Below are 25,915 nucleotides of genomic sequence, written 5' to 3'. Positions count from 1 at the left end.
TTAGCGGAAACGGTGCAGTGCACGTGGGATTTGTGTGTAAAGTCGAAGTCGTGATGGGGAAGAGAAGGCAGAAAAGTAACATTTTTAGTAATTTAACTAAAAAACAGAAGAAACATCTGAAAGAATTCGGAGAGCAGCACCCTTTCCATGACAAGTAAGTACGGAACTGATAAGCAGTTTTCAGTAGCACAGATCCATAAATTGCATTGCTGACAAGCTAGCCAGATAGCTGGTTACCTTTAGATAACCTAATAAGTTAGCTGGCAAATGGACATTTCATGAGCTAAAATAATATAACTGTGTTGTTAGTTACGCGGACGCTTTGTTTTAAATGTGTTTAATGTTTGCTTAGCTTTTTAACATTTTGTTATGTCCTTTAGCGTCAATGAAAAGCCCGAGAAGACACAGATTGTGAATTTGGTGAGCGCTGCAGTTTATTCACCTTGCTAGATTTCTGCTAATCTTAATTCAACTCCTACAGGGAGTATTTTGCTTTGATTCGGTGACACTCCATGTTGGCTTGCAAACGTTAAACGCTGTGGTTGATCATTTTACATTTACCTTTTAGTCATTTGGCAGACGCTTTTGTAATCCAAAGCGACGCACAAGTGCATAGGTTCTTCCACAGGTTGAAAGCATGAAATCAATCCATAACTAGTTAAATACGCACTATTTAAATACGCTGAATCATTTACTTGATAACTCGCTAATATCATGCTAATATAGTTGCACATCGCTAGTATTCGTTCAGTTTTTCATTCGTATTTGTATGAAGAAGCTTTTCTATTTGTATCGCTTTATCGACATGTGCATGACTAGCGTCAGCTGCTAACCTTAAAGCAAGCAGTGTCATAACGCTGGCATGGCTATAACGATAGCATATACATGCACAGTCGTTATTGTGCTAACTAGCAAGGTTGCTCCCTGACCACCAGCGCGACAGCCCGGAGCAGTCCAGCGCTGAGAGTGACACGGAGAGCGAACCAGAACGCGAGTCCGCCTACCAGAAGCTTCTGTCAACGCTGAGCCAGCCTGCTGCAGAGGAGGAGAGCGAAGATGAAGATGAAGAAAGTGACAGTGAGGCAGAAGGGCAGCTCGAGGAGGACGGTGAGGGGTCTTATGCAGAGTCTCTCGATGTGTCTCTCTTGTCTTTAAATGTAGCCGTAGCAGGGTCGTGTGCTGGAAGTTAGCATCCTAATACAACTGACGTTTTCTCTCCTCCGGTTTCTACAGAAGAAGGCGCGAGTGACAGTGGCGAGGAGGATGACGACGATGATGAAGCTGTAGATGAAGCACCCAGAGAGCAAGAAGGAGAGGATGCAGAGGAGGAAAAGGAGGGAGAGGAAGAGGAAGAGGAAGAGGGTGCGGCTGAGGGGGATGATGTCAAAGTGGCTGAGGAGTTCACGGACAAAGAGCACGAGTCCCAGTTCAGCCTGGAGACTAACTTCCAAGAGGAGGAGGAGCAGGAGGGGGAGCCAGAGGCTCTGGAGGCCCCACTACTGCAGGGTGACACCCAGGGTAAGCGGCAGTTTCCTGGGACACTGGCACCCTAGCGCAGCGAGCTGTGGTCTTTTCACGCAATCACGCCGCTGTCGCTGTAGCGTGTGAAGAAGTATAATTGCTTTAGAACAGGGCTGGCCAATCCCATTCATGGACATACTGTAGGTTTTTTGAACTAATTGGCAGCTCAACGAGATCTCTAGCTGTTACAAGAGGTGTGCTGTGTTAGGGTTGGAATGAAAACCTACAGGACACTTATTACATCATGATTACGTGTCATTACTTTATATTACTGCTATTTAGCAGATTCTCTGAGTGACTTGCACAGCTTTTTAGCATTTTTACAGTGTCAATGTTTCACAGCGGGATGTACCAATACTGTTCAGGTCAACTACCTTGCTCAATGTTACAATTCAAGCCCTGTTTTCTGCCGATTACACTACAGTGCACTCCAGGAATAGGAGCCCTGTTTTAGAAAGTTTACTGTTCTCTCTCTGTGTGCATAGACGCCTTCTGATCTGATGGGTCCTGATCCTGTGTGTGAGTGTGTGAGTGTGTGTGTGTGAGTCCAGGAATAGGAGCCCTGCTTGAGAAAGTTTACTGTTCTCACTCTGTGTGCACAGACCCCTTCATGCAGCACCTGGAAACGGAGCTGAGTGAAGAGGAAGTGAAGCAAACACAAACTGGGAGCAGAACCAGGACCCAGACCAGGGTACGGAATAGCAGTTACTTTAATAGCTATGAGTGCCGTTTCCACCAGAGGCACCAGAAGCAGGTCCACAGAATCACCTCAGGACTCACTGACTTCCTGAACATGTCAATTCCATGATGTTTATAAAGATAGTAATAGGTTTTTGTCTTGTGCTGTGGCCGATGCTACATTAAACTGTGTCCAATATGGGACAATGTGTGGCTATGGCTGTAAGCGTCTCCTACCTGCTGGACATAGTCGTGTTGCAGTTTTGCTAGCCCTCAACGCATTTCAATATCTGAATGTATCTGGAAGTAGCAGCACATTTGTTCTAATGGTTATTTTACTTACAAATGGTGAATGGTATATGGTTGGCATTTATATAGCGCCTTTATCCAAAGCGCTGTACAATTGATGCTTCTCATTCACCCATTCATACATACACTCACACACCAACGGCGATTGCCTGCCATGCAAGGTACCAACCAGCTCGTCAGGAGCATTTGGGGGTTAGGTGTCTTGCTCAAGAACACACCCAGGGTGGGATTCGAACCGGCAACCCTCCGACTGCCAGACGACTGCTCTTACCACCTGAGCCATTACAAAATATAAAGTCAGGTTTATATATAAAGTCAGTCAGAAAGTGAGGTCCTTAATTTTCCAGATGGATCTGTCCAGGTTCAATAGCGAAGGCTTTAATGGCATAATGCAATCTGTTAAAGTTCAGTAGTGAAGGTTTTAATGTCATGGTGTACCTTTTGAAGTTTAATAGTGAAGTTCTTTCAGTGTCATAATGGCTCTGTTGAAGTCATTTGTCATGACAGGTCTGTTGTAGTTCAGTAGCAGTGAAGGCATTGATGTCATGACAGAGCTGTTGTAGTTCAGTAGCAGTGAAGGCTTTAATGTCATGACAGAGCTGTTGTAGTTCAGTATCAGTGAAGGCATTGATGTCATGACAGCTGTTGTAGTTCAGTAGCAGCAGTGAAGGCTTTAATGTCATGACAGAGCTGTTGTAGTTCAGTAGCAGTGAAGGCATTAATGTCTTGTTGAAACTAAGTTCTGATCCCCGGGTGCTTATCCTCTGCCCCGCCCCACAGTGGCCTAAATTGGGGTCCCTGGTGTTCACCTCCACCGTGGAGCGATTCAGCTCCCTGAGCAAGGAGGATGGCAGGAGCCAGCCCCACCTCCACAAGGCCCTGGAGGCCACCTGGCCTGCCGTGAACAGGCCCTCCCTCCCCCAGGGGGCGCCAGAGGACGTGAGTCCGCTGCAGCAGGAGCTGCTGGGTCTGATGGGCTCCTACCGGGACGTGTACTTCCCGGAGAGCTCGCCTCTGGTGGAGGCGCCTCAGGTGCGCAGCGCCTACTGCCTGCACGCCCTCAACCACGTCATGAAGGCCAACTCCCGCGTCCTGGCCCACAACACCCAGCTGAGGGAGCGCAAGGCCGGCGACGACCACCAGGAGGAGCTGCGGGACCAGGGCCTGACTCGGCCCAAGGTGAGCGCCCATGAATGAAGCAGCCACACGGGCTCATAGAGTTCTTCTGTGCTGCTGGCTAGTGTGAGTGTGAGCACGTGTGTGTGACCTCCTCTGCTCTCCCCACCGGTCTTGATCCTGTGTGTGTGTGTGCGAGTGTGTGTGCGAGTGTGTGTGCGAGTGTGTGTGCGAGTGTGTGTGTGACCTCCTCTGCTCTCCCCACAGGTCCTGATCCTGCTCCCTGCTCTGAGTGTGAGCCCCCCCTGCTCTCCCCACAGGTCCTGATCCTGCTCCCTGCTCTGATTGTGAGCCCCTCTGCTCTCCCCACAGGTCCTGATCCTGCTCCCTGCTCTGAGTGTGAGCCCCTCTGCTGTCCCCACAGGTCCTGATCCTGCTCCCTGCTCTGAGTGTGAGCCCCTCTGCTGTCCCCACAGGTCCTGATCCTGCTCCCTGCTCTGAGTGTGAGCCCCTCTGCTCTCCCCACAGGTCCTGATCCTGCTCCCTGCTCTGAGTGTGAGCCCCTCTGCTCTCCCCACAGGTCCTGATCCTGCTCCCTGCTCTGAGTGTGAGCCCCTCTGCTCTCCCCACAGGTCCTGATCCTGCTCCCTGCTCTGAGTGTGAGCCCTCTGCTCTCCCCACAGGTCCTGATCCTGCTCCCGTTCCGGGACTGCGCCCTGCGGGTGGTGCACATGCTCGTCAGCCTCCTGGAGTCCCGCGGCCGCAAGATGGACGTCAGCAACAAGAAGAGGTTCAAGGACGAGTTCGGAGAAGAGTCGGAGGACAGGCCGCCCAACCTCTCCAGGCCTGAGGACTACCACGCCACCTTCTCCGGCAACGTGGACGACCACTTCAGGATAGGTCAGACAGAGACCCCTTTTTAAATGAACAATGTCGTCTTTATTGGGTTTTCCCATGCCAACATGGCTCTGCTGCTTCTTTTCCATAATACATCCCACGCACTTTTCAAGTCAAGATGACACTTGCTTATAATCACCAGTAGTCGTTGTTACATCAGCTTTAGAATGTGATGTATTTGTTATCTTACACCTTACATTACACATGCTTATAATCACCAGTAGTCGTTGTTACATCAGCTTTAGAATGTGATGTATTTGTTATCTTACACCTTACATTACACATGCTTATAATCACCAGTAGTCGTTGTTACATCAGCTTTAGAATGTGATGTATTTGTTATCTTACACCTTACATTACACATGCTTATAATCACCAGTAGTCGTTGTTACATCAGCTTTAGAATGTGATGTATTTGTTATCTTACACCTTACATTACACATGCTTATAATCACCAGTAGTCGTTGTTACATCAGCTTTAGAATGTGATGTATTTGTTATCTTACACCTTACGGGGTTAAATGAAGCTTCTCAAAAATAGTTGTCCCACTATCTCTCTGGTGTTTGTTCTCCTTGAAGTGCATAAATACTGACATGGTCCTCATATATGACCAATTACTGGCTTGAAAGAAGGCATTTTATTTTTATTTTTTATTTTTTTACATTACATTACAAAGCATTTAGCAGACGATCTTATCCAGAGCGACGTACAATGAAGTGCAGATCGAACACAGGAACAAGTGTGAAGAGGACCCGAGAGGACAGTACGGTTCTGAGTCCTAGTGTGACCATACAGATACAATTGGAACCCTTAAAGAATACATCAACTTACGAACTAGCATACCACAGTTGGCAGCAAGAATACCTTGAGTACAACAATACAATATCAGCTTAACTGCTGAGTCTGTTTGTTAACTTTCTTTTGGTAATGGAGTTTTCCTCCTTTGTAAGTCATACATTTTAAGTTGCTCTTCCATTGTACGTCACTCAATAAGATTTTCCGCTAAATTAACGCAGAGTAATATATCACAAAATGTTCTCATAATTACTTAAGTCATTACTTCAGAGTGTTGTCAATGGAATAACATTGCCACTCTTTTGTGGTAGCTGGGATCCTACCTGAAGGACACTGATCTCATTAAGCTTTTGTACAATGTTAATGTCCATCATGTTGACGTTGAACAGTGTCTTCCGCCCCTTCTGCCCAAATGTGCCCTCCTGCCCCGCCCACGCAGGCGTGTCCATACTCCGGAGGAGCGTCCGCCTGTACTCCCCCTTCTACTCCTCTGACATCATCATCGCCTCGCCGCTGGGCCTGCGCACCATGCTGGGCACGGAGGGCGAGTCCGCGCGCGACTTCGACTTCCTCTCCTCCATCCAGCTCCTGGTGGTGGACCAGGCCGACGTCTTCCTCATGCAGAACTGGGAGCACGTGCTGGTAGGGCCCTCGTCTTCCTCGCCTGTCGATAAATCCTGTGGCAGGGCTGCCCAATCATGTTTCACGGAGGTCTGCCGCCCTGTAGGATTTCGCTCCGAATCTGACAAAGCTCACCTCAGTCTTCAGTTGGGGCAGGGCTGCCCGATCATGTTTACGGAGGTCTACCATCCTGTAGGTTTTCTCTTCGACCCTAACAAAGCACTCATCATTCAACAGCTAAATATATTGTTGAGGTGCTAATTAGTGAAATCACTAATGTGCACACATTGGGGTTGAAATGAAAGCTTACAGGATCTCCAGGAACAGAGTTGGCCTGGCCTTTTCTTCACTGACCAGATGGTCAAGCACCTGAATTCCTTTGGTCTGTTCTGCTTGCTGACTACAAAAGGCGTCATGTTGCTGTTCAGAATTGCCACAGTGTTGTGCATGACTACACCCCTTCATTATTAATACGATTTGTCCGTTCGAAAGGGAAGGAGTGAGAGAATTCACTGTTAAGAATAGGATATCTCTGAGTGTCTGTTGGGTCTGTAGATCTGTGTGTCATATGACCTTTTTCTCGGCACGAAAGTAGACAGGAATGGAAGTGTTTTGGGGTTTTGTTGTCATAACGGCACAGCTTTACCCACAATCCACGTCTCTGTTTTCTTCAGCATGTGATGAAGCATCTGAACCTGCAGCCGCTGGACTCTCACGGAGTGGACTTTTCCAGGGTGCGCATGTGGAACCTCAATAACTGGGCGCAGTGCTACCGCCAAACCCTGGTGTTCAGCGCCATCCAGGACCCCCAGATCAACAACATCCTGTCCAAGCACTGCTTCAACTACAGGGGCCAGGTTAGCCTGCACCTCCCTGTGCCAACCCAACAGCCGTTCCAAATGCTGAGTGTTTGACGAAGCACCAGTGAAATGGTCTTTTTGGGCTATTTTTATCCCCAATATTTCATACCTCAGACCTTCAAAATGGCTGTGTTTCAGTTGTCAAATTGTGACCTATTGTCAACATCTAATACCACATCTTAATGCTGTGATATTGTTTATTTTTCAGGTTGCTGTGAAGAATTTGCCTAAAACGGGGTCTATCTGCCAGGTTGTGGTGCAGCTGCCTCACGTCTTCCAGAGGTTCAGTTCTGACAGCTTCATGGATCAGGACGCCAGGTAACAGCAATCTGTAGTTCTGAGTCATGGACACTAGAGGGCCCCGTTCTTCATTCAAGGAAAAGGCCTTATCGCAAATGTCTGGTACATTTTGTCTTTTCTCCTATTAAATGCGATTTCGGCAAGTATTAACTATTTCCACACGTACTGTATACGTTATATGATCTTGGGAAGTGTGCGAAAATGTGTTTTCATGACATGTATGCATTAGGTGTTAAACCGAACACATGCTCTGGCTTTACCAGCCATAAAACGTTCTGCCGCTGTGAATGTGTATGAGGGAGTGTGAGCGGGAGTGTGAGCGGGAGTGTGAGCGGGAGTGTGAGCGGGAGTGTGAGCGGGAGTGTGAGCGGGAGTGTGAGCGAGTGACTGACAGAGAGAGCGAGAGAGAGAGACTGACAGAGGGAGAGAGAGACTCAGAGGTGGCCGTCTCTCTGCAGGTTCCAGTTCTTCGTGGATAAGGTGCTGCCTCAGTACCGAGACGCGGTCATGTCCCACACGCTGATCTACGTCCCGTCGTACTTCGACTACGTGCGCCTGCGCAACTATCTGAAGAAGGAGGACATGAACTTCTCCTCCATCTGCGAGTACTCCAAGAAGTCCGAGGTGTCCCGGGCACGGCACTTCTTCCAGAAAGGCGACACGCAGTTCCTGCTCTTCACCGAGCGTTTCCACTTCTACAAGAGGTGAGCGAACGCCCCCCTTAAAAACTGTACCGCCTTTCAGCAGGAGGGGCTCGTCCCAGGGCCCTGGATCTACTAGAACAAACAGAAACTAGTTTTTGAAAGTCAGTTTTTGCAGGTGACCATGAAAATGTATTTCGACACCCCTGGTATTGGCATGCATTAATGCACGATTGATTTATATATATTTTTTGAGGCATAAGACCTAAACACTAACATTTGCATTTTACAAAATGCTATAAACTGTTTAAAGAATTTCAAACTAAGTTGGAATGGCCAAAAAACCCCAATCCTAATCACACCCACATTTTCTCAAATTTGTGTGCGATTTGATGGCCTGCTTTTCAAATTTTGAGTTTGACCAGAACACAGGGCAACACCCCTACTCTGTGTACCAGGACATTTAGGGGCGACATGGCTCAGGCAGTAAGAGTAGTTGTCTGGCAGTCGGAGGCTTGCCGGTTCGATCCCCCGCCCGGGCTGTGTCGAAGTGTCCCTGAGCAAGACACCTAACCCCAAAATGCTCCTGACGAGCTGGTCGGGGCCTTGCATGGCAGCCAATCACCGTCGGTGTGTGAGTGTGTGTATGAATGGGTGAATGGAGAAGCATCAAATTGTTCAGCGCTTTGGATAAAGGCGCTATATAAATGCCTGCCATTTACCATTTAGTATATTGTTGATAAACCGCTGTCTTTATACTTGCACATTTGCTCACACACACACACACATAATCACACACAATCACACTCACAGACGTGCCTTTCACACAATCTCTAGACAATCTAAAGACACGCTAAAATGGAAGTTACAGCAACAGAGTAGCTTCTGCAATATGATGTATACGCGAGTAAAACATTTGAGCGACACACACGTTCGCTGGTACACAATGACATCAAATCATGTTTTCCTAGAAATTGATGGAAAAAAACTTTGGTGTGAAAGTACACTGTATATATACACACTCACCGAGCACTTTATTAGATATTTATTACACTTCTACTGCTGTAGCCTGCCCACTTAGAGTTATGATGCGTTGTGTGTTCAGAGATGCTCTTCTGCATACCATAATGTGTCGTTATGTGAACATTAACCAAAGCTCCTGACCCATATCTACACGATGTTATGCACTGCTGCCACACAATTGGCTGATCAGATAATCGCATTAATAAGTAGGTGTAATAAAGTTCCTAATAAAGTGCTCGGCGAGTGTATGAATAAAGTATTACAACATGTTTAATGTGGAGGACGCGTTTGCATGGTAATGAAGAATGAAGAATGGACGTTTAAGCTCTCACACACCTCTCCTCAGGTACGCGATAAAGGGCATCCGTAACCTGCTGTTCTACGGGCTGCCGGCGTACGCGCACTTCTACAGCGAGGTGTGCAACATGCTGCGCGCGGGGAGCGGCGGGGAGGAGGCCGGCTGGACGTGCACGGCGCTGTTCTCCCGCTACGACGCGCAGCGGCTGGCCGCCGTCGCCGGCGCGGAGAGGGCCGCGCTCATGCTGCAGTCCCAGAAGGCCGTGCACCTGTTCGTCACCGGGGAGGACAAGGCCGTCTGACCGGGGGGGGTCGCCCGGGGCGGGGCGCGCCGTCTCCCGAGAGGCGCTGGAGCGGGGCCGTCGAACGCCGGTCCCGGAGGGCCGCGGTGTCTTCTGGTGTTTGTAGTTTTCTTTCAATCGGCGGCCAATCGAGGCGTTCAGAACATGGTGTGTGGACTCCTCAAACCAATCGATGATTAACCATTCCGGAAAACTGGCAGACACAGCGCCCCCTCCAGGACTGGAGTTAAACCTGCAGACACAGCGCCCCCTCCAGGACTGGAGTTAAACCAGCAGACACTGCAGCCCTCCAGGACTGGAGTTAAACCTGCAGATGCTGTGGTCCTCCAGGACTGGAGTTAAACCAGCAGACACTGCAGCCCTCCAGGACTGGAGTTAAACCTGCAGATGCTGTGGTCCTCCAGGACTGGATTTAAACCTGCAGACACTGCAGCCCACCAGGACTGGAGTTTGAAAAGTACTATAAAGAGTGGTTCTCTTGATGTCATGTAGACCTGTTCCTGAGACTGAAGTCCCCACTCCGACGTGGAGACGGCATTCAGGAGAGTGGCTGTGATATCGGCCGTGGTCCGGGGTTGGTGTTTGTGGTGTCGCTCCCGTATAGGTGAACCAGTTCTCTCCCTAAACGCTGAGAGAGCGCTGAAGATCGGGTGTGGCTAGAACAACATGTCCTGCTTCTCTACCGTGCATCCATCCAATCAGCAGCATGCTTTTCTCTTTACACGTTTAAATAACGTGTAAAGGACTGATAATAACAGTTAATGTTTTTGTATTTTACAGTTCATGTTTCACTGTATGTTTTCCATGAAAATTAATTTGTGGAATTAGTTTTAAAAGAAAAACTGAAAAGGGGAATGAATTTTGTGCTGTGGGTTGTTTATGATGTGCGTATTCATCGTCCTCAGTTGCCATACGTCTGAATAAACAACGCCGAGGAATGGCTGCTTGTCCTGTTGAGCTTTCGCGAAAAAGGCAGGGTCCTTTAACACCTCCGTCATGTACATTTAGCAGCACCTTCACGTTATGAATAAAATGCATTATTATTGTTATTATTCAAAGTGCCTTTAAAGTACTCGGCATTACAACAAAATCGAACAAAACACAAAATCTAAGTATACAGCACTGCGTTCAGCCTCTGCATTATCAGTACACTGAACTCTTATTCCCTTCTCACCTCCTCCATCTTAAGGGCAACCGCCACCCTAAGGGCGTTCTTTAGCTCAGACTGCCATCATTGAGCCTTCTGACATGGGCTCCTTAGAGTTAAGACACTGCGTGGCCTTCGTCACCTGCAGTTTCCTCTGGCAGAAAATACCAATTCTGTTCTTCACATAGAAGCCTAATTTCCACTTGCCTATAACCCCTCGAAGAGTAGGTTTTGTGGATTTTTCATTTTCAGAATTGAAAGTGGTTTAGGTAACTCCGTTACCAGCTGCATTAGAATTTGCAGTTGAGAACATTCTAACCATGTATTTGCGATCCTACACCTGAGCAAGGCGCTAACAAGACCTTCAGGTCACCTTCAACGGCACCAATGTCCTTTAGTGTTTAACTACCCACGTTAGCCGGTTCCTGAAACATGCAACCTCTTCTCATCATAGGGATGTGTCCTCTGCACTGGCAAGTAAGTATCGCCTGCCGTGGACTGTGAAATCTGGCTGAAATGGTGTTTCTGTGGTACTTTGACACATGCCTTCTTAGCTTAACTCAACTATTGTTGTGTCACCTATTGTTGTGAAATACTGGCAGTTAAATAGCCTGATCTTTTATCCTGAATTTGGCCTTGACTATATTCTATTTTGAGTGGAAATTATCCATACAAAACAGTCCAGGACTAAGCTTAATCTCCGTTTGTGAAACTGGCCCAAAATCATATACCTGGGTACACTGAGTATCAGTATGAATAAAATAGATTTTTATAGTTCATGTCAATGCTGCAATTTGTGCCAAGTAGCCCACAATTATGTACATTCTTAATTTTTCTTAATGTATTACATTTTAGGAGTGGTTGCATTACCATGATCACAAACACAACTGGACCTGCAGTTCAATAATTTTTTGGTGTTCTGGTGTCAATTGCTTTTGTCTGTCATGCATTGGCTGCATTCCAAAGTTATCCCTTAAAGCCGTTGGTTTGGGAATCGGAAGTGTCTCTCCCAAACAAAGTTGCTCAAATCAGCCCTGAAAATCAGCCCTTCACAAAGGGAAACTGGTGCGGGGGGTTTGTGAATGGCTGCCTACACTCCGCTGTCCAACGGGTCAGAACAATTTTTCATTGAATTGAAAGATCCTCCAATTAGACGTGTGCCCCGGACAAGGTGTTTGTGGTCACTACACACATCTCACAGCATGGAGAACGCTCGCTCCTCACATCTGGGGAATGTATTTTGCGGCGGATGGTGTTTAATGTGCGTATATTTACACATACACATGCGTCGCACATACATGTGTGCGTTCATGTGTGTGAGCATGCTCGTGTGTCTGCGTGCAATGTGTGTGTGTGTGTGTGTGTCTGTCAAGTTGTCTATGTCTGCGGCTGTGTGTGCATGCGTGTGTGTGTGCGTGCATGCGTGTGTGTGTGTGTGGTGGTGTGTTTGCGTGTGTCTGCGTGTGCATGCGTGCGTGTGTGTGTGCATGTGTGTGTCTGCGTGTGTGCGTGCGCGTGCGTGTGTGTGTCTGTGTGCGTTTGCGTGCGTGCGTGTGTGTGTGTGTGTGTGTGTGCGCGTGCGTGCGTGCGTGCGTGCGTGTGCGTGCGCATGTGTGTGTGTGTCTGCGGCGGTGTGTATGTGTGTGTGCTCCAGTGAATGAAAGTGTTCACTTCAGCATGTTGCATTGAGCAGCACAGTACTGCAGGCCTATGCACAACCCCCTTGCCACAGCCTGCACGCCCACCCACCCCCACAAAGAATCACATGCCCCCTGCCAGCTCAAGTGCATTTGTTCTGGGGGGCCGAGTGCTTTAAAGGATTTTGCCTTCATCAACAGAAACGCTGGGGGTTAACTTTTTGGAATTTGGCCTACAGCGTTCTCTTTGACATTTCTCTCACTGCTGGGTTGTACTGTCCCTCTCTCTCTCTCTCTCTCTCTCTCTCTCTCTCCCTTACTGGAAAGTCCGTTATTTAAGAGGGTTTCTTCCTAAAGATTTGAGGTAAGGATCATATTGGTGATTCCCTTGAGTTGTAGTGCTGTCTGCCTTCCTATTTGTAAATAAAATGATTGTCCCTTTGCTGGTGGTACTGTATCAGTAATAACAGTTATATTACATGTTCACATGAAAATGTATAGCATTATAGAAGCATAGTTGTTTTGGGCTCAGCACGTTTCTTGTATGAACCTAATTACATTTTAATTACATGTACTACCTCTAAGTACCTTTTAAACCCGGAAGTGGTGGCCTGCAAATGCATTAGAAGAGTGTGATCATAATGTAACTTCACATTTGCTTGTTATTAATCATCATCAATCATTGTGGAGCAACAAGGTGAGATTGGTGTAATTGCCCCTGTGAAACTGATACTGTGATATCCATATGATCTGGACACACCATGGCTTTGCATATGTGCGACCTGTAATGTTTTAGGGCACACTTAGATGTCAGAGTTAATGTGCCGTGTTTGAGGATTTGCATTCTTACACGTGGTGACGAGTTATGAATTTGCCTGCAGGCAGTGTATACACAGTGACAATATACTCTGTTATCTTATGCTTTCTGAGAACTGTGAGATGTAGTCACTGCAATAGATTAATAACATACCCTGCTGTGTTATTCAGAAAATGTTTTGTCAAGCATTCATTGAGAAATATAACTCCATTGGTAATTATGTTCCTCTGAATAATTAGTAACATTTTACAATAAGCTTCCATGAATTGGCATGAACTAATGTAGTTGTTAACTAAGTACAACTGAGAAGTTAATCTGTACAGCTCTGTTAACGCATTTGTACATCATTACTTCAACCTTAGTTATCGGCAACAACTACATTAGTTAACATTAGTTGGAATGAAAAAGTCAGTTAATGTATCTGCTAACTAATTAAAGGTTCATCCTGTGGTTTGCTAATGTATAAATACCATGTTACAAATATGTTAATTAGTTGTTAAATGCATTAACTAATTGAAGGTTAATGTCAGGTTCAATTAATGCATTTGTCCATTATGAATTCATGTTAACAACTAAATTAGTTAATGACAATTTATGAACCTAATTCACATTGTTTCGCATTTTGTGATACTTACTCTTAACGTGTTTGTGTCAGTGGACGGTGCAGTATTTTGTCGTATATTTGCTAGAGAAAGAAAGAGACTCTCTCCCTGTTACAAATAAAATATTGCATACACAAAGCAAAGGCGACATAGTAAAGTAAAATTGTAATTTTAGTGCAATTGTGTATAAAGTATAATAATTACAGTTATTGATGGAAAAATCATCAGCACAGCAAACTAATCTTTACTGATTAGATCTTTAAATATTTAATCTATGTATTGTTAAAACATTGGTATTAGTTTTACCAAAATATCTGCTTTAATCTCTTAAAACAATGAAACAAACCTTTCCTCCAGTTTCTAATACATATTGTACATGTATGTATGTGCATATGAAATGTAGGTTGTTTGGCTTGCTATTATTATTATTATTATTATTATTATTATTATTATTATTATTATTATCATTATTATTATTCTTATTATTTTATTATTATTATTAATAATAGTAGTAGTAGTAGTAGTAGTAGTAGTGTATGGTTTAATCCACCTGCAAAGCAAAACTTGCCACTAATTTGCATTAATATGGAGGGATTTTAAATTTTGCATTTTAGGGATTTTCTGCCCATCCTACAACTTCTGCTGAGTGTGAACATTCATGGGAGAAGAGGCTCTGTGTTTGTGGTGTGTTATGATCGCTCTGCCTGATGCAGAGGTGGGCAACAAAGGCCATATTTGTTTCTAGTTTTCATGCCAACGTCAGGCCTTAATGACTTAATTAGCTATAATAGTTCAGCCATCTGACAGTTTTGCTCAGGGGTGCTGAACTCCAGTCCTGGCAGGCCGGTCCACACGCTGGTTTTTGTACCAACCAGTTACTAGTTTGAGTTTTCTGACAGCTCTATAAACTATGAAGACCCATACTGCTGTACTTGTAAACAGTAAAATCGTTAGGATACACTTGCAGTCAAATCAAATGTCAGATACGGTTGTGTTACTTGAATAATTGAGAGCAGAATTTGTCACAAAATCCTGAAACGGATCGGCCCTTGCTGAATGACAGCTGAAGACTCCCCCGTAGGCAGTTGCCATTTTGTTCACGGTAAATTGTATGTCCTGTGGCATGTTTCATGAGGTAGTATTAGGATCTAGTATAAGTGGTGTTCAGTAGTGTGCATCAGGGTGTGATCAGTCACACTGTACTTGCCAGTGTTAAGCAGTGTCTGGTGTTCAGTATTGACGGTTTTTGAGCAGTGTGTGATGTTTAGTGTTTAGCATTGTGAAGTGCTGGGCAGTGTGTTGTGTATAGTAATATTGAGTGTTCAGTATTGAGGGTTTTTCAGCAGTGTGTTGTGTATAGAAATATTGAGTGTTCAGTATTGAGGGTTTTTGAGCAGTGTGTTGTGTATAGTAGTATTGAGTGTTCAGCAAAGCAGTATGTGGTCTATGGCAGTGTGTTGTGTTGAGGTGCTTGAGCTGGTGTTTAGAAGTGTTTGGTTTACCAGTTGGCAGCTCTCTCTCTCTCAGTGTCCAGTAGCTCTCTCTCTCTCTCTCTCTCTCTCTCTCTCTCTCTCTCTCTCTCAGTGTCCAGTAGCTCTCTCTCTCTCTCTCTCTCTCTCTCTCTCTCTCAGTGTCCAGTAGCTCTCCCTCCCTCTCTCTCTCTCTCTCTCTCTCTCTCTCTCTCTCTCTCTCTCTCTCTCTCTCTCTCTCTCAGTGTCCAGTAGCTCTCTCTCTCTCTCTCTCTCTCTCTCTCTCTCTCTCTCTCTCTCTCTCTCTCTCTCTCTCTCTCTCTCTCTCCCTCTCTCTCTCTCAGTGACCAGTAGCTCTCGCTCTCTCTCTTGTTTGGGTTTGTTTCTTTTTTGCTGTTTGGTGAATGGCTTTGCTTTTGAGGTTCTATCATTTATGTTTCTGGAAAATGTCTCAATAAAGGTGTTTTTAAATCTATCTCTCCTCTCTCTCCTCTCTCTCTCCCTCTCTCCCTCTCCTTCTCCCCCTCCCTCCCTCCCTCCCTCTCTCTATCTGTTTCCCAGGATGTATAGCTTCATGGGAGGAGGGCTGTTCTGTGCCATCGTGGGGAACATCCTGCTGGTGGTCTCCTGTGCCACAGACTACTGGATGCAGTACAGACTGTCGGGCAGCGTTGCCCACCAGGGGCTCTGGCGCTACTGCATGACCAACAAGTGTTTCATGCAGACCGACAGCATCGGTCAGTGCAGTCCTCCATTATTCCCTTTATTCTTTATTTCATGTCTTTGTTAATTTCTTTTTAATAAATTCGGGTAGCGTGAGCATGTCGCGGATAATGCGGAACGGCCAACTTCCTGCCGGCGCAGCCACGTCCACGCGTGGTTCGGGTGAGTGTACATAGATGTGGCGCCTTTCATGCGCGGCTCTCATGGGCAGTCCGCGGGTGCACACTCAACCTGCGGGGGGGTTGTGAGAACCCGCTCACGTGATCGGCAGTTGTGCATCGCCCTGTGGAGCTGCCCGCCGCAGTCGGCACCGACGTGAACCGAATTCAATCCGAGACCGCGGGGCTCGTCGAACGTGCCGCAGCATTGTGCTTTAACCGAAAGAGCCGCGCATTACCTTACCTCAACCGTCACGTATCTCCACTAGCGTCGACGCCGTAGTTCAGGATGGGTCCTCAAAACTTTTCGGGTAAACGTGGGTGAGAAGAATTCTTCTGAAATCCGGAACTCGGAGGCCATTTTGAAATCAAATGAGACTACTGTCTGTATCCTAAATTTTCAACCTTAAATAAAACAGCCAACAAAAATACATTGAGGATACTCCAGAACAAATCAAAAATCAAAACACACTCATTAATATACAGAAAAGCTTGCTGCAGAAAGACCTGACTGAAAAGGACAGGCTGCATTGGTCTCTGCTACTTGGAGTTGCAGTGCACCTCTGTCTCCAGAGGGGGAGATAGAGTTCACTTTCTCATTACCTGCCTCTTCATCAGAGAGAAACACTTTTCCGCGATTCACATCTGAATTCTCTTCAAATGTGAATCAGTTTCCTGTTTTTGTTGAAACAAAAGGGAGAGGGAGATGTTTTTGGCATGTATAGAAAAGGGGAAGGACAACTATTTTTTATTTTGGTTGGGGGGGGGGCTGAATTTCATTATGTATTTTACAACACATTATGACAACATTTCATAATGTATTTTACAACAACCTGAAATGAGGTTCATTCAGTTCCTTGTCTGATTTCAGTTTATGTACAGTACACTGAGTCATTACAGGGCATGCTAAACGAATACCTAATAAGTTAGCAGAATTATATTGTGCCTGTTTGTATTGTGCAGAAACATAACAGTCACACGATTGGTAATAAAGACACAAGCCTGTTGTCACCAATCCAACTGTAGGCAGCTTTACATGAATCTGTATTTATTTACATTAGATTAGACATTCACAACCTGAAACATCAGAGGAAAAGAAGGTAGGAAACACAATATGTGCAGAGGCCATTAAAAACCTAATTATGCCTGGGTGCCTTTCCCTAAATAACGCAAAATTAATATATATGTGTTCCTTTACATTCCTTTATATTTGTTTTTGCCTGTCTTTTTATCCTTGCCATTTATCTCTCACATATTTTCTCTTTTCTTATCTCTCTCTCTCTCTCTCTCTCTCTCTCTCACTGTTTTATGCAACCAATGAGATGAGATGCATGTGATAAATTTATGATGAGATTGAGGCAGGATGTTTGAGTTCTCATGAAAATGACTAATTATGGGATCACTGGTAATTAGTAACTGTTAATCATCTCCCTGTCATGTCATGTCTTTGTCTATGACTGGAAATAGCCAACATTTCAATACACAAGCGTGAATAGTATCCATCTTTCTCTCTGTATTTTTCTCCCTCATTCACCCTCTTTTTCCCTCTCTCTGCCGCAGCCTACTGGAACGCCACTCGTGCGTTCATGATCTTATCGGCGATGTCATGTTTTTCGGGGATCATCGCTGGAATCCTCTCCTTCGCCCACTTCTCGGCCTTCGAGAGGTTCAACCGATCCTTCGCAGCTGGGATCATGTTCTTCATCTCCAGTGGGTCTCTCTCTCTCTCTCTCTCATACAAACACAGACACGCACACACACACACGCAAACTCACACACTCACACACAGCCATTAGCATTAACACAGTAAAACACATCAAAATATTCACAGTCGCACACATGCACACACACACCCTCTCCATCCCCAGCCCTTCAGTCTTAAATCTTCCTCCCCTTCTTCTCCCTTTCCTCTCCCTCTCCTCTCCCTCTCCTCCATCTCTCCTCTCCCTCTCCTCTCCCTCTCATCCGCCTCTCCTCCGTCTCTCCTACCCCTCTCCTCTCCCTCTCCTCTCCTTCCCCTGTCCTCTCCCTCTCCTCTCCCTCTCCCATTCCTCCATCTCTCCTCCCCCTCTCTTCTCCCTCTCATCCGTCTCTCCTCCGTCTCTCCTACCCCTCTCTTCTCCTTCCCCTGTCCTCTCCCTCTCCTCCCCCTCGCCTCTGTTTCTCCTCTGTCTCTCCTCTCCCTCTCCTCCCCCTCTCCTCCCCCTCTCCTCCCCCCTCCTCTCCCTCTCCTCTCGTCCTCCTCTTGTTCTGCCTCTCCGTGTGCAGCTCTGTTTGTGTTGCTGGCGATGGCCATTTACACGGGCGTGACGGTGAACTTCCTGGGAAAGCGGTTTGGGGACTGGCGCTTCTCCTGGTCCTACATCCTGGGCTGGGTGGGCCTCCTCATGACCTTTTTCGCAGGTGAGGACTGACGACCAATCAGCAAATGAATAAACTCATGAATTAATAAATGCTTCTGCTCAAGGAGCAGAATCACTCATGATGAGTGGAGGCCATCCTACACATAAGGGGCAGCAAGAGGCAACAGTAATATTGGCAAAATATGTGTATGTGTATAAAAGTGTGTGTGTGTGTGTGTGTGTGTGTGCGTGCGCATGTGTGTACGTGTGTGTTTGTGTATGAGTGGGTGTATCTTTACGTGCATGTTTGCATGTGTGTTTTGTCTCCAATGTTCTTCATATCTCTCAAGATCTCTTTCAGAGAGAGAGAGAGAGAGAGAGAGAGAAAAAGAGAGATTGGGTGAAAAAGTACCAGAGTGTGAACAGCAAGTAGAAGGAGGTGGGAGCAAGCAGGAAGTGAAGAAGTAACGCCCTGTCATCTGAGTAATGCTGATTTTGAAATTATAAGATTCATAGTCAAAACTTTTATCTGTACAAAGCCACTCATAAATAGTGATGGGTAATGTTTCGATTTTACTGGTAGGCTACCGATGCTAAAACATCACTTTTAAAACTGCGGTGACGTCCAATCGGAGCCTGAACCAAACTTACGACGGCAAATAAATGGAACAATCTAAATGATTTTACTTCATCAGTGGTTTTTACTTTATGCTCATAAAATATATATATATGATTTAGCTTTTGCCATTGTGACTGAGTTTAATGTTAGCTAGCTTGCTAAAGGCAACTTTCGTCCACGCTAATGTAATGTCAGCTATTGTTGGGCGAGTGTTGCCGCTGCCTGCTGTTGGTATGGGAACTAGTGCCATACGGGGGTCATGCTGTGGGAACCAGCCCTACTCATAAACATACATTCTTAATCCACAGCATAGCATATCCTAAAATAAATCACCAGGTTGAAATGAGGTTGAAAGTGAACACATTTTCTGAACTTGCACTGCTGTGGGAAGGTCTAGTTTGCATACTGGTGTGGTCTATCGGGCAGCCAGCTCATATTCAACCCATTATTTAAATGTGGTTATTTGTGGACTCTTATCACCTCTTAGAGATCTTTTATCCTCTGTACCTATGAATGCATCCATAAAATATTACATTCTGAAAAAAAGAATCATCTTGCTTGAGAGCGAGATAGATAGAGAGTGAGAGAGAGATAGATAGATATATTAATAAGCCAGGTCCATGTTATGCTTTGCAACTAAATATAAATAAATAAAAATGGCCACTTCCTTAACCTTTGTGTAGTTTTAGCATTCTGTATACTCTTTGTCCTCAGGGTAAAAAATGACACGCTTCCACTAAACCCGTAAAATAAAGCAGCTTAATTGAATTTTAATGAATTGAATTCTATTTTGCATGAAGAAACAACCTGTCACTCATCACAAACATTGTCATCAAATTTCAAATTGGAAAAAAGATAATTTAGGGGGTTTTCTCTGCTGTTAAACATAGTGGCGGGTCATGTTTGGCCCCTTAAGGCAACACAAGGGTTTAAATGCATACATGACATTTAACAGTCCGGATGTTTGCTTTGCAGGTATATTTTACATGTGCGCCTACAGAATGCACGAGTGCAGAAGGATGGCTGGCCCGCGGTAACGTGAGGAATGATGAAGGGAGACGAGTGTGAACAATTAAGAAGACACGTCTTATAATATAATAATGCATTATTGGCACTTCCCATCGGAGAGTGGGAGGGGAGGGGAGGGGGTGTGGGGGGGTTGGCGAGAACAATGGTTTCCAGGAAACATTTGCATGGATGACATCGCGTTAAATTAAAAATAAATAAATAAATAAACATTGCACACAGTATATCAATCCGTTTTATGGAAAATGCTGTTACCGCTCACGAGTGCCAGAATTTTCAATAAAGTTCCTTATGGACTGGAACCGGTTTCCGCTGTTTGTGCGCTTCCAATGATTTTAAAGATCGCATGACTGGGAAAGTGTGATTGGTGGGATAATAAGGAGTACATCATCGTGATGTCCCGCATTTCAAATACGTTCTTAAATATGTGTGTATTTTATACGTAAAATATGTTGCTTCATATATTTTTTGTATGATTTGTGTCTGTGTGCCCAATCGACATATAGAACAGGAGTTTCATATGGATTCCTATGGGAGCTGCTGAAAGGCACATGAAGCCAGTTCATGGAGGTGGCCATGTTTGAGTACCGGGCTTTTTGTACCAGAGCAAGTGCACGGGGTACCTAAACGGGAAGGAATGAATAGGACTATTATTTTTTTTAATCCTATATCTTCTGTGCAGCACAGACAAAATCCCTGGAATTAGTTCAATGAATTGGTTCAATGTTCAAAGACATTTTTTAATTTAAAAGTACTGTCCAAAATGTTATACATTTGCCAGGGTTGTTGTTTTGAATTATCTTCAATGGGGAAATTTGTCACCCGAGGCTTAATAAGCTGCAATACCTCCCATTACCACTGGTGCTCTGTGAGCCCCTGGGAAATCTCAATCCATGGTCCCCTGGCATGTCCCCAAAAAACTCCACCATTTTGATTTTAGTTTATGGATACAATTTAAATTCCTCCCAATGGCTCCTAGGTTACTGATACTGAAAACAAGGTGAAAAGGCTCCCAGTAGAAATACAGATATTACTAGACTAATACACGCTCAGAAATAAAGGTACACAAGTACATAGAATTGTACCCCTAGCCAAACTCTAATTAATTTGCATCCATTTATACCCAAAGACAACATTACTTTAAGATTTGGGGAATTTGATCATTGGTGAACAATATAATTTGATCCTTGGTGAACAATATGCCTCCACTGTTACTTTATTTCTGAGATTGAAACCCATCTACCCACTACTAGTTACCAATGCTTTCAATGTCCAGTGAATTAGGCTCAAACTTTGCATATAGTTTATATCTTAAGAACCTCAAAGAGATATGTAGACTATGATTATGGCTATGCTGTGAAACACATCGGGGGTCCATGGTTGATATTGTGAAATAAGTAGAATTTCAACTCCCACATCAAACAGACAGTTTCACTTCCCCTTGAACTTTGAGGAAGAATACCAAGTATTACTTTTCATTTTATCTAGAACACTAATAAATTAAAAATAAAATAAATTGAAATGGCATTACTCTTCTTCATAATGAATTTTGAGAAGATTCACAAAGGGGAACCTTTCAGCTTTAAGAAGGGAAAAAAGATTTAGAACAGCATTTTCAGCATTATGAATGCAGAGTAGCTATGTGAGGAGGTTTGCACTCAGAAACCTTTTATAATGCAAATATTTTACAACAAAGAACAGCATTATGAATACAGAGTAGCTATGTGAGGAGGTTTGCACTCAGAAACGTTTTACAATACAAACATTTTATGACTAAGAACAGAATTATGAATACAGAGTAGCTCAGTTGGAAAGTTTGCACTCAAGCAATGAGTTGCGGCACAAGCTTTAAAATTATGCCACACTCAAGAACTACCCAGTACTTTATCATTAAATTACATTTCCTGTGAATGACTGTAACACCTCTGTTTACCTACATAAGGATTGACCATTGTCAACTTGACCATCTGGTTTGTTGACCATCTGGTTTGTCTCGTAAAAATGATATCTGACACACTGCTTAGCCATCTTGGCTCTGACTGGATCCTTCATTGGCTTTGGGCTGGTGCCGGCGCCCCATCAGCCTGTAGAGGGAGTGCTTTATGGTGGCCTGGAAGGTGGAGGAGGAGAAGTAGAAGATGATGGGGTCCAGGCAGGTGTTTGCGGTGCTGAGGAGAAGGGTGTAGTACCTCCAGGAGGGACTGTCTCCCTGCAGGTAGCCCAGCAGGTGGGAGAGGTTGTAAGGCAGGAAACAGACCACAAACACCAGCAGCGTGCCCAAAGCCATGCCCACGGCCTTCTGCCGCTTCCTGCTGCAGATGCGTGGCCGGGCGTACAGGAGACGGATGCAGTTCAGGTAGCAGAAGGTGCAGACCAGGAGTGGGACGAGGAAGAGGACGAAGAACAAATAAAGCCGCACAGGGAGCAGGACCTCCAGCTGTCTCGGCGTGAAGTTCTCGTAGCAGACGGAGGTGTTGCCTGGCGTGTTGCCTGGCAGTAGGTGTTGGGTGAAGAAGACGATGCTGCAACTGCCGGAGCCAAAGAGAAAGGCGAAGGCGCCGCCCAACGCCCCATAGACGGGCTTGCGCAGCAGCTTGTAGCGGATGGGGAAGGCCACGCCCAGGTAGCGGTCCACACTGACGGCCATCAGCAGGAGGGAGCTGGTGTAGATGGTAGAGAAGAAGAAGAAGGAAGTGACGCTACACAGGAAGTAGGGCAGGTCCCAGCGCATGCCGGATGCAGCCTCGTGCATCTTCAGCGGTAGGAAGAGGAGGAAGAGGAGGTCTGACACCGTCAAGTTGAGCAGCAGGACGTCGGTGGGCGTGGCCTTGCTCCGGACCTTAACGCTGAAGGCGCAGAGGGACAGGATGTTGGTGGGAAGGCCAATCAGGAACGTTAGGATGTAGGCGGACAGTATCACCACATAGTTCGCCATAATCCTCAAGATCACCAGCGAAAGACCTGGGAGAGAAGCGCACCAATCAAAGCCTCATATCAGTCCATTACTGGGAACTTCACTATTGTCACATTTAGTATTGTCCAGTAGTAAGATTTATTTTCTTTATATATTTATTTACTTGTTTCCATCAGTAAACAATCGGTAAATATTATGACAGATATTACTGTCAGAAATTTTGCTCTTTTGTGAAATGTGATATAACCAGGCATCAGCTGTCATGCCATCTTGTGACAGCTGTTATGCCATGTGTATTCCAGAAACCATCACGAGGGTTTCAAGTAAAGTGTTACTGACAATCCAATACGTATCAGACATTATGGTTCATTGACCTGTACACCAACTACAGATGTTAGTTCAGTTGAATATTTCATTAAACAGGGACCGTGCACAACATAGCAGTTGCACCAGAGTTAGATGTAGAACTCTGTAGAAAGGAATAAGCCAGAATTCACCCATCTTGTCTCAACAATTCTGCTCTTGCACAGGGATTGCATTACTTGTCGCAGTGTTTGGGTCACTTCACTTGAGGATGTGTTTATGTGTGTGAGCCTCACACAGTGTTGTTGGGCAAGCTTTTGGTTGATGGTCACCAGCTGGGCTTGTGGCAGCCGAGGTGACAAGCAGGACACACTAATCATTAACTCGCATGCAAAACCACATTATTGGACATTATTGGGCAGGTCTGGGGAGTGAGGACGACTAATGCCTGTCAATGTCAGATGGGTGTTGAGACAAGATGTGTAGGACGATATTCCCCCCCCCCCCCCCCAGCCATTTATTCATTCGTTTCACCTGTGTCCCATCATCTGTTCCCCAGCACTCACATTTGTTTGTCGTTTCGTTCATTTGTCAGAGTACTTAAGGATTGCCTGCTTGTTCTGTTGTTTGCTAGTTCGTAGTTATGCTTGTCTCTGTTTTTGTTCTAGCCTCAAGCCTTTCCCCGTCTGTTTACCTGCTTGGTTTCTGTTCTGCTTGTTTTTTTGATTTCCTATTCGGCCTGCCTGTTCATGTTTCTACCTTTGTGTACCCCGTGTTCTGTTTTTGACCTGCCTTCTGTTTTGCCTCGGACCACTTGTTATTGGTCCTTGCCTGTTTGGACTCTGATTCTTGGATCACGTCACTGGATGGTTCTGCACCTCACTGTCATTAATCAACTCAATAGTGTGATGTTTTAAAAGCACAGAACTGAAGTTGTCAACATTTTGATATATCATAGGTGTCAATGCCAATCCTTTTCATGGTACAGAGTGTGCATTTACAAATATGTTCTGTAAATGTCTCCAACCGAGAGTTTAAAGATATAATGCATGGAACAAATTCCTTTGTAAAATCTGCTTGTATTTCTTTTAGTTATGATGAGGCTTAAAGATTTCTGCATGTTGCCTGCATCATTGAAATTGTGTAAATATCAACCCAGGTGTGCATTAAGATATATATATATAGTTTAATGAAAATAATGTTTTGAAAAGAAAAAGGACAGGACAGGAAACCATCTGTTTATCTACAGAGAAAACTGCAAAGTAATGAAAAATAAATTATGTCAGTCCCAACAAATAGCCACATTAACATGATCTGCAGCAACAGACCAATGGAAATCTTCTGATCAGTTATTTGATGCATATTTCATCACATCTGCATACTGCAGATACACACAAAAGTGAAAAGTTTACACAGAAACTACTACTATCGGTGTTAATTATAAAGCTTCATAAGAAAACAATGACTGGTGATGTTTGGGTCATGTTCTGCTGCTTCGACGTTATGCTCAATTAAAAACAGAACCTATAAAACACACATTTCACAACAGGACAAAATGATTAATCTGTAAACCATTAAGTCATGGACATCAAAAGTGAACTCATATTGCAGGGAAAGCAGATTAAGCCCACATGTTCTTACCTGTGCATCTGCTAGTCTAGGCAGCTGTCACCATTTTAGGCGAAGCACAGTGAGGTGAACTCCTGCCGCCCTTTGTGTATTTTAGTCAAAGCTGCTAGCGGTGACTTCCTCCATCTGATGACTTCATGTTTTTTGGGGGGGGGTTTTTAAGAGCACATAGGGACCAAACATTTCACACATGCTAATCATCAGAACTAGAATCAGACATTACTGTCCAAGTATGTTTTATATGCATACAGTTTGACTTGATGTATCAGTTGCACTCTCTATGTATTTATATGATAATATATGAATGAAACACAATGTTCTTGTGCCCTCTTAATGCGATAACTTAATATAATATCACTAGTGGGAGGTATGCTAACACCGCAGACAGACCACAAGCCTCATTTCTAAAATTACATTGTGATAAAATTGTATGTATATTAAGTGCCTTTTTGCGAAAGCCATGACTAAGTAATTATGTATCTAAGGGGGCTGTGTGCATGCTTGAAAACAAATATTTCATTGATAATCTATTTTTGCTATGAAGATTGGAAGAAATGTTGGAATTTAGCCTCATCTAGATTAAATTCACAGTTATTTGCCATATTCACAAGATGATTCTTCACAAGACTGACTGTACTTATTGTGAAGTTCATGGGAGTTGAAATTGAAGTCCATTTGAGATGTATATAGAGTATCACAGGTGCGTAAGAATTAGATAGGCAACTTTTTTCAGTTTCTTTTTATGAATCAGTCAATCAATCAGCAAAACTTGGGAAATTATTTTACAGTTGTGTTTAAGTTTCAATCAAAATATTTTGAATAAATTAGCTCCTTGTAAATGGTCGCAGTACTTTAGGCACCTGATTCTTCTACCCGACAGATAAAGGGTTGATTTTGGGACACATCAATGGTTCAGATCTGAGCTGCAAGGTGTGACTTCCTGTCAGTGTTAAGAAATGAATCTGCTGAGTGCCGGAGGTCCAAATGCAAGGAGAGACGTGCAGTTGCACATGGGATGTATGAGGCAGATCACTGATAGATATCCATCTGACCACATTTGCAAGACAAGGACTCTGTTATCACATTTCCTCAGCCCACTCCCACAGGAAACGTCAGCTTGACCAGATGTCTTGTAATTTAACTGTCGGCATTTTTACACACTGTTATT

The 25,915-nt window shown here is 44.7% G+C and overlaps 2 protein-coding genes across 3 annotated transcripts; one reads left to right on the top strand and one right to left on the bottom strand.

The window, feature by feature from the left end:
- On the top strand, window positions 1-19,986 carry utp25 (UTP25 small subunit processor component). Of its 2 annotated transcripts, XM_061261512.1 has the most exons (15): window positions 1-154; window positions 381-420; window positions 936-1,107; window positions 1,234-1,518; window positions 2,124-2,212; window positions 3,289-3,687; window positions 4,308-4,524; window positions 5,757-5,959; window positions 6,613-6,795; window positions 7,007-7,116; window positions 7,557-7,802; window positions 15,595-15,770; window positions 17,475-17,624; window positions 18,183-18,317; window positions 19,851-19,986. In XM_061261512.1, exons 1-15 carry the CDS (start codon window positions 54-56, stop codon window positions 19,910-19,912), a joined length of 2,568 nt encoding a protein of 855 aa, XP_061117496.1. In that variant the 5' UTR covers window positions 1-53; the 3' UTR covers window positions 19,913-19,986. The 2 variants fall into 2 exon arrangements, with proteins under 2 accessions (XP_061117496.1, XP_061117504.1); XM_061261520.1 differs by lacking the exons at window positions 15,595-15,770; window positions 17,475-17,624; window positions 18,183-18,317; window positions 19,851-19,986 and adding an exon at window positions 9,109-10,301.
- Window positions 19,987-21,631: 1,645 nt separating this feature from the next.
- On the bottom strand, window positions 21,632-24,864 carry LOC133141122 (free fatty acid receptor 2-like). Its single transcript, XM_061261531.1, has 2 exons — window positions 24,760-24,864; window positions 21,632-22,862 (listed from the first exon to the last, which is right to left on the bottom strand). Exon 2 carries the CDS (start codon window positions 22,834-22,836, stop codon window positions 21,922-21,924), a length of 915 nt encoding a protein of 304 aa, XP_061117515.1. The 5' UTR covers window positions 22,837-22,862; window positions 24,760-24,864; the 3' UTR covers window positions 21,632-21,921.
- Window positions 24,865-25,915: the final 1,051 nt, after the last annotated feature.

The sequence above is a fragment of the Conger conger genome, chromosome 1, assembly GCF_963514075.1.
Source record: "Conger conger chromosome 1, fConCon1.1, whole genome shotgun sequence".
NCBI lineage: Eukaryota > Metazoa > Chordata > Actinopteri > Anguilliformes > Congridae > Conger > Conger conger.
The sequence above is the reverse complement of the archived record's forward strand: the minus strand, read 5'-3'. Positions and strand labels throughout refer to the sequence as shown.

Coding starts and splice junctions, on each gene's coding strand:
- LOC133141122 (XM_061261531.1), bottom strand. CDS start 22,836: ATGGCGAACTATGTGGTGATACTGTCCGCCTACATCCTAACGTTCCTG.
- utp25 (XM_061261512.1), top strand. CDS start 54: ATGGGGAAGAGAAGGCAGAAAAGTAACATTTTTAGTAATTTAACTAAA. Junction 1,108..1,233: donor AGGGCAGCTCGAGGAGGACG/GTGAGGGGTCTT, acceptor CGGTTTCTACAG/AAGAAGGCGCGAGTGACAGT. Junction 17,625..18,182: donor GATCATGTTCTTCATCTCCA/GTGGGTCTCTCT, acceptor CTCCGTGTGCAG/CTCTGTTTGTGTTGCTGGCG.